Source organism: Heliangelus exortis, chromosome 8 (assembly GCF_036169615.1).
Source record: "Heliangelus exortis chromosome 8, bHelExo1.hap1, whole genome shotgun sequence".
Lineage (NCBI taxonomy): Eukaryota > Metazoa > Chordata > Aves > Apodiformes > Trochilidae > Heliangelus > Heliangelus exortis.
Genome location: NC_092429.1, coordinates 17321538 through 17333570, shown reverse-complemented (window position 1 = coordinate 17333570; position 12033 = coordinate 17321538). Strand labels below are relative to the sequence as shown.

Genomic DNA, 12033 nt, shown 5'->3' with positions numbered 1-12033 from the left:
ACTGAGGTAACTGCTTCGTCTGTTTTTTTGCATTTATGTGGCAGTAATGCAATGGAATCAAATGACAGGAAAATGCAGTAGTTATTCTTTACTATTAGTTACTGCACATCAATGAGCATTACCACTCCTTGAAAATAAGTTTAAAAAGTTTGCACAAGGATGAAACAAAGACAACAAATGAAGATGGGAAAATTTTCAAAACACTTTTGTTGTATGGTTGATGAAGAAAACATAGGTCACTTTCCTCCTCTTTCTTTTGGTTTTCCTGCTTTAATATAGCAGTTAACAGACTGCGTTGTCTTAAAGCTTTTCTGCCTCTTTTATTTTGCTTTGGCTTGATTTATCCAAAAGATCTTTTGTCTTGCACCTGATGGTACAGTGCAGTCTATAGCAAGTCTGGTCTGCAGGAGTGGAGTTTGTAAATGCAGACTATAATAAAATCTGCTCTGCTGAAGTAATCCAGTAAGCCACTCGTTACTCTTACTGCTCAGGTTCATTCTTTTGGGCTGTGTTGCGTATGCAGTGCTGGTTGAGTTTTTGTTCTGAAAGATTCCAGGGGCAAGTAAAGAACTAAACTGCAAAGGTTTCTGGAAGCATTTGGTACTGGCATAAAATTCCCTTAGATCATTTGAATGTGAGAAAAGTTCAGCCATGCTTAATGATTGCTGAGCTGATTAAGAATGCAATTTGACTGGGAAAAAATCCCGAAGTGTTGGGAAATAAAACTTTTTGCCTGTTTTGAAGCTTTCTTTTTATTTTCCCCATGTTTCACCTCTGTTTTCTCTGGTATGCTTGTACATATTTTGTGTGCATACAGTTACCAAGTATGCCCTTTCTTTGTTTATTGGCTAGGGAAAAGTTTCAAATTCTCTTCCCATTGGATCTGGCAGCGCTGTTGTTACTATTGTTTTAAACCAAGCTGGGAAATGAACTTGAGCCTTTAAGTATTTAGAAGCCCCGTCATTTATGGGTAGGGCATAGATGCAGGAGGGCTTTGTTTTGCCTCCATATAGGTATGCTGCTTTAAAAACCAATAGATTTTTAATAGATTAAAAATCAAAATAAAAATCAATATTAAAAATCAATACTAAAACCAGTATAAATTTGGAACAACATAAGGATTTTAGACAATGTATTCTGGGTTGGTTCATTCTAGTGTAACCCAATTTCTACATATCTGAAGCTGCTTACTATGTTTCCAGTGTTACACCATTGTAACAACTTCCACCAAACACGATTCTGTTTCTAAATTTATGGGCCATACTTTGTCCATGTGGTAAACTTGGTTCATATAGCAAGCTCCTGATCCCTCTGTAGGTTTGCAAATTCATCATTGTGCCTGTTACATGTTTAAGGCAGCACCCTGTCTGTCATCCCAGGTTCTGTAGAAAGCATCCAGTCATGTACTGCAAACTCTTAGCCTGCTAGTTCTCAAGAAAGAACAAATATACAAAAAGACTTTGAAAATATATGTTTATTTCTGTTTATAGAAAGGGTTATAATTGATCATAGGGCTCTTCACTTAGGTTTCTGTGCCCTTTTCCATCTGTATGTGTAGCAAACTTGCAGAGAGATCTTCTCTTTTCAAAATAGGAGTAATAACTTGATGATCTGTCTTTCAAATAATTGTAATGTTGAAATTCTGATTATTTAATGAGTGCAAGAACCATCTTTATTTTTCCAAATGTAAGATAAAACATTCTACTGTTGCAAATCTATTAATTCTTTGCTTCACTGTTATAAATTGTGAGTGTTTTACTTTGTGTGTTTGCAGTGCCTTCTAATGCTAGCAGTAGCTTAAATGGGAAAATGTACTAGGAAATAAATAAATTTAGAAGCCATTGGAGACCTCTTTTTAATTTACTTCAGATGGATTGGTTTTGCTTTGTTTAAGTATGTATGATTAACTTTCTTTCCCAAATCTACTACTAGTGGCTCTACTACCTGACCTAGAAGAAATCAGTGATGTATATATTTGTTAAAAGTTAGAAAGCATAAGTCATCTAGCCTATGGCACACAGTTTTTAACAGGAATTTTTACATGACCTAGCCTGTTGTTTATATGAGTGCATATCTTCAGCATGGGATTATATTTGGACTAACCAGTTGTTTTTTTGTTTGTGTTGGTTTGTCCTTTCTTCCTCCCTCCTTGCACCATGTTACAGAGATCAGAATATTCTGGATCCTACCTTGGAATATGTTAAGGTAAGATTCCATTTCTTACTGTCAAAATATTTTATATAGTATATATATGTGTGTGTGTGTGTGTGTGTTACATATAACACACACTGCCAGAGCATTTCCAGCCATTTGGAATGTGCTTCTGTCTAACATTTGCTGCAGAAAAGCTAATTATGTGTGTCAGACTATTTTCTGCATGCTTCAGTGAAATACTTGTGGGCATTGTGCTTTTGGAGTTAGGCTGCCTTTTTATATTGGGACCTCTTTTCAGTTACATGGTAACTACCTTTGATCTTAGGCTGTTAACAGACTAAAAAGATCCATATTTTTGCTTACAGATTTCTGAGGAAGTAAAGGAACACATCTGAAAAATATCATAAAAATGTCAGATTTAGGTTTATGGTTTGAGCAATATACTTACTAACATTACAGTCAAAGGTAATTTTGATCCAAAAATTTTGATCCAAAAAGTAACTGGAATCCTGTCAATATTGTAAGTTCTGTTTTCATTTTGTATAAAGTGAAAGTGCAGAAAAAATATATAAATGTGAATTTTGTTAGAGTAAATAAGAAATACTCTGGAACATTCATAAATTTTATTCAAAAGTCACTCCTGGAATGGCAATAGTGAAACTTTGAAAGAAATCTTTGCGATACGATTTTGTACTGAGAGTCTCTTGCAGTATTAGAATTTCCACAGAATTAGTACCATTTTAAGTTAGTATTATTTTCCCTTGAATCTAGTTTCTATGTCACGTCTCTCAGTAATGGGCTGCTTTAATTGCTGGGCTTTGTTCTCTATCTAAATTTTAGAGTCTTCTGAAAAGGGTCTGATAAACACAGGTTATTCTTGAATGGAGCATATTTCTGTAGCTATTGATGTGGACAGCCTGAACTTCTCAGACACCTGAATTTCTGCTTCAGGTTAGACTTTGGGTGAGGAAGAGACTGCGAGACAGGCAGCTGGGTTCTGCTGCTAGAATTCCCTCTGTGGGTGTTCATTTGAGAGAAATGGAGAGGTGCCCAGAGTCAGGTTCAGGTTGACTGAAGAACAATCAGGAGAATGTAATGCAGTGTTGAGAAGGGACAGCCACAGGAAAGTGCCAAGATATAATTTGTATGGAAGTATGCAGGGGTCCTCTGCTGGAATTTCTGCCTAGGACTGGGGTGGATGTGGGAATTAGAGTTTGGAAGAAGAGAAGGGAAAGAGCAAAAAACAAAGTTCCATAGAAAGGCGGCTGCCGAGGGACTCTGAGGACTGCTGCTGGAATTCTGCTTTAAACAGCTCTGTATTGCAAGGTCCGTGGCCTCAATCCCAGCCTGAAGCTGGGTTATAGTAAAATAGCAGAGACAGAGAAGGCAAAAATCCTTCTGAAGAGAACTGTAGAAGAAGGGATGCCAAAGGCAACAAAGTGGTGGGCATATTAATTGCTCTATTTAATTTACTGTGTACCTTGCACTATGCTGTGCAGAGTATGTTGTTACAGTTTTAATAATATGGCCAAGTAGAAGGCAGAGGTTTCATGTGCCAGTTCATCAATATGTGTGTCTTGTTGCAGCAAGTTCTATGTTATAAATGTGGTTTTTGATCTTTTTAACTTTTCTATTAGAAGCTTGTCTTGGACTCTTGTCAATAGCAGTGGTGCTAAGCTTAGCTCTTAAAACTTTGATGTTGGGCAGGAAAGCCTGGGGAAAAGAGACTTACAAGGCAGAATACAAGGGTTGCCATCCCCTTCTTTTCTTTTTAGTTTTTTTTCCTGTCTGTATCCCTAACTTTAGCAACCTGTGAGTTTGGTCCTCAGTTCAATGATACTATATCAGGAACTCTAGAAAAAATCTTGAAATAGCAACTGGAAATGCAGAAATTTCTTTTTAACATAGAATTTCTTTCTATTTCTAAATATAGCCCCCCCAAACATTTTTTGGCCATAAAAGATCAGGTTACTAACAGAACTGATTCCAGAAATTTATTCATACACACAAAAACCCATATCAAATATGCCAAATAAAGGAGTACTTTCATCAATAATTTGTTATCCATTTATTGTGACTGTAAAAGATGTGCCTAAATTCGTAATGACAGGATCTTGGATCCTTTTCTGTTGGCTTAAGTTTCAGCAAGTATATATTCATTGTTTTGTAACTCATGTGATGGAAATTATTGTATTAATATTTATAAATTTTCCATCTCCTTGAATAAACTATGATGGCAGCGTCAAAGTCAGGTACACACAGCAGAATATAACCTACTCAATTTACATAGCTATTAGATTTCTGTAGCATCTCACTCTTCTTGTATGAACACTTCCATTTGCACAAGTCTACTTGACATCCAATGTGTGCATATTTAATTTGAGCAAGAAGGGTTAGTTCTGATTGGGTGCCAGTTGGGTAGGCTTTGACAGATGTTGAAATAGTGAAAAAAAATACCTCCAGATGAAGAAGGGAGAGCAAGAGGAGAGGGAGAAAACAGCAAGAGCACTTTTGGGAATCCTGTTTTGCTCACTGAGGATACCAAAAATCTGAGAGACAGATTCATATTACTGATGCACAGGAAAATATGTTAGTATTGTGTCTAGGCTGAGAAGTGTTGACTGACTGACTGAAAACATGTATCAACTTGAGTGTTAAGCGTGTATGATGTATCAAGCATATATCAAAGATAACACTAGAACAAAGTAGTTGTACACAAGTCTTGATACTGATTCTTGTTTCCCTCAACTCACTGTTCAGACAGTAAAAGAGAAGGGAGACTTTGGATTGATTTGCCTTGTAAAAAATCGCAGTATCTTGAGGGTAGTACATGACACAAATTTAAGTTGTATGAGTCTGTCTGCTGGTGATTCTGAGAGTTACAGACCCAAGTGAAGTGTACTGTGTCAGGGTGCTGAGGGTACATTTGGCCTTGGAGTGTCCTGACCAGCTTCACTTACAACCTCCTCCACACCCATCCATTGATCAAGGGCTCCATTTAAGCTCAGTCTGGGGCCTCCAGGCCCTGCCTGAGCTGTGAGTTGTCTGCCAGCCCTGCTCCTGAATTGCAGTGTGGGAAGCCCAGGATAGACCTTGAACCTCTTTTGTTACCCTGTCTCTCTGGATAGACCCTATCTCTTGATAGGACCTGTTGGTATCACCACCCTGCTTTGCTTGCTTGCACCCTGGTGTTCTGGGACTGCATCTTGTTGGTGAGTGCCTTGCTCACCCTGGGCTCCTGGATCACCTTCCCTTGGGAGGATCCCCACTCTTGGTGCTACCTGACATGCAGCCTGTAGCCAGCTGGTTTGAAAGATCCAGTATGATCACACACCTGCCATCCTCGGAACTCATCCGCTTTCTCAGGCTGCAGAGGCATATCCAGGGTTCTTCAAAGCCAAGGCAAGCAGATAGTTTAAAACTTGCTAAATTTAAAAAGTGTTTTAAAAAGGGAAGCTGGGCACAGAGCTGCTCCTGCAGCTTGACAGTTACAAGTTAGCACTGTTTCTGGAGTGATGCAAACGTGCTTCTTGTGAGTCCCATGAGAATGGTAATATTTTCTCAGAATATTCTACTGCTGGGAAGTGATCAGCATCTCTTAAGAACTGGACACTATTGTAAATAGAATGTGGATAATTCACTCAGGTATGAGAAAAAGTAGCACTTCTTAAATTATTGTGTTCTCTGTTTCATAATGAGAAGAGTATCATAGTGTTTCTTGGGGCAGTAATGACTACAAGCAGGTGTTGCTGTATAAGGCAGACTGATGGTAAACGTAAAAGCAGACTGCATCAATTTGCTTTTTATACAAATCTTTCCTTGCTAGAATTTGGTGACTAAAATTAATACAAATAATGTCTTGTGTTTAGAAATATTCAGGGCAGAAGAAAGGCAAAATAAATTGCTTTTTCTTCTGTTTTGTTCTGTTCACTATACAAGACAGCATGGACTGTAAAATTAATCCTCTGAAGGCATTTTTTAGAGTGCTCTGTACAGATACACTGTGGTTTATAATACTTGAATTTAAATTACAGCTCACAAGTGGCAGTTTCCTGCATCTTGAATATTGATGTATTAGTTCATGAAATATATCAAGAAAGCTAATTATGCAAAAGCAAGTTCTAAGGAAAAAAAAAAGTGCTGAGTTGCTAGAGTCTGAGTACTGAAGTGTCCATATGGCTTCAACCCTTCTTTTGTTGTTGAAACCATGGTCACAGTTAAATGGCTCTTTCAAAAACCCTTTTATGGTAGAAAACAGGCCAGACTGCTTTGGGTCAGGCTTCTCACCAAGGCATGAATGAGATTTATGGACACAATAGCACGTTGTACATTCTGTGAGATTTTTACAAGTTTTATGAGCCAAATAATAGACCCATTGGTAGTCTCAGCAGGTTCTTCCCACACCCTGAGTCTGCACATTCACAAAACAGACTCCTGCAGGAGAGAAAGGATCAAGTGCTGGCAGCTTCTAGTGTGTCAGATAACTTTTTGTGAGATGTTTTGCTCAAATTCATGTGAACTAAAGATATCTTTCTGTCTCATTCCTATTCATTATAAATAGTTTAGGATCTTTTAATAGAGGTCTGTGCCGTAATCATTCAGGCTGTATCAAGAAGGAAAGAAAGAGAGAAAAATCCATTTCTCTCCTCCTTTCATAGAAACCTTTCAAGCTTTTCCTTTTGAAAGAGTGGTAATAATCACAGAAATACTTATTGGCAGTAAGTTGATGAGTAGTATTAAGGCCTGAGGTTTTGGAGTTGTATTTTAGTCCATTAGTGGAAAAATTACAAAATTTGTGACTGCTTGTTGCTCAGCATGGTCATGAGAGAAGTTTATATTTAGATTCAGGCCTGGAAAAACTCATTGGTGTAAGGAAGTTATAGCAGCAGAAAAACATTATTTCCTTATGATGTTCCACTGAAGGATTCTTGTCTCAGCCCCATGGTGTTCATTTTTATACTATTTTTACTCCTTGATTTTGTTAGAATAAAACCTGTCATTGAAATTATTGTCACTTATGGCAGCTTTTGTGAGTGCTGCTGAAAATAAAATTTTGTTGGCATTCCAATGTGTTGGTTGTTATCTGTAGCATTGCAAGACAGGATAATATTCTGAGGGTTTAATTCAACTTTAGGGAAATTTCATCAGGTGATGAGGTTTACTGATGTACAGTTAGTACAGTTAATGCATAAATTCATAATACTGTGGATGCCAGTCAAATATGTGTGTGGGAATTTGTCTCTAATCACTCTAATGGCTGTGCCAAGAAGATAATGTAAGAATACTTTCAGAAGTGAGTGATGTTTGTATGTATGTTTGGGAAAGTTTAGAAAAAAATCTGTCAGCATGACACGTAGTCACAATTTGGGTAAGGATTCTTCATTGCAAGGAGCCTTACAGAAATCTATTGCAGACATACCCACCCTACTGGAAAAGTTGCTAACTACAGTGTATACCTGTTCAGGAGCTGCTGCAAATCACTCTCCTGTGGAGACTTGCCTGTTGAGATTCAAGTTGTGACTTGTGAGCAGAAAGTTTGTCAGATTTCTGCAGTGTCTGAGAGCATTGTTTGTAAAGTATCTGAGCCTGGAGGAATGCCAAATGATCAGGACATTCTTTTTGAATCTGTATGTCTATTTTTTTTTTTTTTTTTTTTTTTTCATTTTGCACAGGGCTGCAGGCATACCACAGGGCTGACAGCATCACGTAAGGTTGAATGTATTTTCCTGAGGAGAAAGGGAGTGTATGCCCATAAAGCTAACTTTGACTTTACACATCTTTTTTTGTCATTGTGGATATGTCGTCTAACTCAAAGGCCGTTATTGGTGTTATTGCTCTTTCAGTTAGAGGCATTTGCATTTTTTTCATTTTTCTCTGCTTAGTAGGAACTGAAGCTCACAAAAATCACTCTATAGCAATTGTCTCTTGTATACAAGAAAAGTATACAGAAAGATAAGATCCAGTTAGAGCTAATCTACTGATCAATACATGTATTTATCTGTCTCACAATGAAAACTTAGTTTTGCTGCTTGAATGGTGGTTGCTAGCTATACACTGCCCTCTGCTGGACAGAACAAAAAAAACAAACCCAAAACCTTTAATTTTAATTTTTCATAATAATTTTATTTTAACTGTCATAGTATTAAAAGCGCTGTAGCCTGACTGCAGGAAGTTGGTTGCTTTTTTTTTTTTTTTTTCCTCTAGAGGCTCGGAGTAAGGAGGAAAGATCCTTCTCCCTCCCCACCCCTAACTTACAGATGTAGGTGGCTCTAGAGGATGCTTGAGAAAATTTCTTTGCGGGGGTGTCACTGAGATTGCTAGAATAGATGTTTTGATTTGTCCAAAACCTCCAGCAAAAGAGATTATTTAGCCTACCAAGATAATCTGTTACACCTCCCAAACTAGATTAGCCTAAAGGTCTATTCATTGTTCCTGTGGGAAAGTTTTTCTTAAAATGTGATGTAAATCAAATTTTTTGCACATATAAGAGATTGTGGTTTTTTCTCCTCATCTTATTTCTGGTTGTTACCCTGATATAATTTTTTAGTGGGTTAATTTTTGGCTGTTGCACTAAGTTAGACAAATAATATTCTCTTGTGCTTTTAATTCTGTTCTCGTAGTAGTCAAGTTTCAGATTGTATAATTTTTTCCTTGGCCTTGTACCAGGCTTGATTCTTACAGTATATGCTCTTTCTCTGCTTGGAAGGGGCAGCTACTTGTTTAGATGTGTATGATAGTTATTCCTAGAAGCTTTCAGCAGCTCGGGAAAGTTTAAAAAGAGACAAGAAAAGTTAAAAATGTAGCTGAAACTCAGCAGCTCTCCAGTAACTAATTCCCCTAAAGCTGAAATGAGAGTCTTGCCCCATTTGTTTGGGATTAATGAAAACTTTTATTTGATAGAATGTCATAATCCATAATTAGTAATGGAATCTGACACCCAAGTTTCAGCATTTTCTTACACTGAATTTTGTTTGGCTTGTCACTGAAAAATGGTTGAGTCATCAATTCTGTAATCTTTTGGGTGCACAGTGATGAATAAATCCAAGCTTGTGTTTGCAGTAAATGCAGGAAGTAGGATTCTACAGCTGTGCAAGACAATGCACTTTTCAGCTTGCTGTCCTAATTCATCTTTTCCTGGTAGAGAGATTCCTAAATTAGACTGTTACTGTTTAGGGTTTTTTGTCCTTTCCCAAGCCCCCATTTCTTGAATGACCTTATTAGCTCCAAGATCTGGAGGTTTTTTGTGGGTTATTGAGGCTTGGTTTGTTTATTTTTAGCACAATATCATGAGGGCTCTTTTTGGTTTTTTTTTTTCCATGAATGATAATCCTCATATGAATTCAGTCAAGTGGATAGTGCCTTTCTAAATATTCTGGCCTGACAGTGAAGCCTTTTAGCAGTGGCTCATGCATTCCCTTCTGATGCTGAAAGGGAATTTAGGGTATTTTGCTCCTGAAGCATCTTTTGTAATGCTGAGTATGCTTTGGAAAATCTAAAATGTTGATAATTCTTAGAGAAGCATGTATTCTGTCTATTTGCATGCTAAGGGCTAACCTTACAGCTGTCTGATCATGATTTTGATCCTGTTAATGTCTGTATTCTACTACTTGTATTTTTCCTCATTAACTCTTAGAATTAAGCGTGGTCTGGAGTCATCAAAAGCCGCTACATGTGCTGAGATTGCACTGAGCTTTGGGGTGAAAACTGTCCATAAAATGACTTTACACTAATTTCCCTGGCACCCATTATAATACTGATGACAGTAGAAGTGTAGTTGATCTTTTCACTATCTCTGTTAGGTGATTAGTAACTATGATCAAGCCTTGCTCACAGATGAGAAATACACTCTTGAAAGGTCTCAATCTGAAGCACGGGATAGAAGTTTTGAGTTACAAAGAAATACTGAGTGTCACGCAGAACTTTGCCCCTTTTCACGTGGGGTGTTTGAACAGTTAATTACAGGAGAGATCTTAACTGTTTCTGAGCTGTGTCTCTTGCGTGAGATATTCTTCTTCTCATTTGGGGCCTTCAGTAATGCCTTAAAGATGATAGTTACTGATGTCACTGGATCCTTTTCATAATTTTGAAGATGGGCTAACAGCAAAAGCTGACTGGGGCATGAAAATATTTATATTTAACTCCTTCATAGCAATGCGTTCCTGAAGTTGATTTTTACATTTGTAGAAGCACTTGAACCACAAGGGGGAGTGAGTACACAGCTTGTGGAAGGCAGATTGTTAATAGAGCAGTTTGGATACTCTTCATGACACAGCCCATAGAGGTAAAGTTCCTGATCACTTGGAGCTGTGTTTATAGAGTAAAACTGACACTTTGTGTGTGTCTGTACATCTTGCCTGGTTTTGGAGACACACTGTTTAGATACAGTATGGCCTGTGGAGAGAGCAGCAGCAGGAGCATTAGTACCTTTCAGTTGGGATGCCATCTAGTAATGCAAACTGTCAAAGGAACAGGTTTATTTGAGATTTGTGTATTAAATACGATAAGGAACCAAGACCCTACACAAATAAGGGAGCATGGGCTACCATGAATTGGCTACCAAGAAATGGGCTACCATTATGTGGGCTACCTAGAATATCCAGAGGTTGCTTGCCTCCATGCCTTCACATCCTTCTGTTAGGAAAATGTTGAAAGGGAGATATATGAGCTGAAGGGAGCTTGCTGCTTTGGCTTCATTGAAGTGTCCAAAAATGTGAGTGGGAGACAGACCACTTCATCATATTCATGCATGCTGGTAAAGACTTCTGGAAAAACTTCAGTTCTGACAGAGCCCAAGTGACTTGCAAGTTTTATTTTCAGATGCTACACATCCAAAATCTCTCTTTTTGTAAAGGGGAAGTATTTTAGGGTATCCTGAAGTTTTAGATAAATAGATAGATTTGAAATGCCTCCTGCTACTTGAAATACCCTTGTCAAGTAATGGAATTGTTTAGTATTTGAATTATATTTGAAAATGGTGTAAACCTCAGACAAAAAAACACTTCAATGAGACTGGGGAGGCTTTCAGAAACAGAAATATAAAGTTAGAAATTGTGTTAATGGCTTCTCTTTGTATGTAAGAGAACTATTGTATGGTGTCCAGCAACAGTGAAATTGGATTAATGGGAGCTAGCTCAGCAGGAAAGAAGAAAATTAACCTAAATTGTGAAGTAATTGTGAACAAATGGAAAGGAAATGCAGGCCTTCTCATATTTTCTTACTTTTTTTTTTTTTTTCAATGTCAGGAATAAATTGAAGGAGAGACCAGTGAGGCATTGCAGAATTGCTTCATGTTTGTACATGAGTTAGCAGACAGTACATGGAGCCCAAGAATATATATACTTGGTTTTGGTAGAATCAATAAAGCATGATGATGACTTCTAAATAGGAACATGGCTGGTAGGAAAACCAGGCCTATTGCCAGATGCCTCTGAAGTTTGTATGTTAGTTATCAAAGATCAGATTTTTCAAAAATATTTGAATGTCTGAAAGTACAAATCAGGACCTAGAAGGAAGCTCATAAGCAGGTTTAGTACCTATTTCTTGCAGCTGCCAATCTGTTTTTTTATGTGACAGATTTTTAGAGATTTATTCAAGCAATATTGAAAACTAAGTAGATGCAGCCTCTCTTTTCTCATAATTCTGGTAGAACAACTGAACTGCATTTCTGCCTTTGCCTCATGGAGCTGCATTAGAGAGGAGGAAGAATTTATGCTGACCTCTCCCTTACCACACCCCAGCAATGCAAACAGGCATACAGTTACGTATCTGTTGATTTATGGTCAGAAGCTGCACCAACAACAGCCTGCAGGAAGTGGGGTTATAGAAGAGAATATGAAAAAGTCAGTCCTAACAAGAATTGACACAGGAATGGTAGGACAT

The 12033-nt window shown here is 37.7% G+C and overlaps 1 protein-coding gene across 4 annotated transcripts in view; it reads left to right on the top strand.

Annotated features, from left to right (window-relative positions):
- BCAR3 (BCAR3 adaptor protein, NSP family member) overlaps positions 1-12033 on the top strand; it is a 75579-nt gene that overhangs the window by 36380 nt on the left and 27166 nt on the right. For all 4 annotated transcript variants that reach the window (XM_071750735.1, XM_071750734.1, XM_071750733.1 and 1 more), the window contains one exon: positions 2166-2205. In XM_071750735.1, the coding sequence (XP_071606836.1) occupies positions 2166-2205 (40 nt within the window). The remainder of the gene's footprint in view (positions 1-2165; positions 2206-12033) is intronic.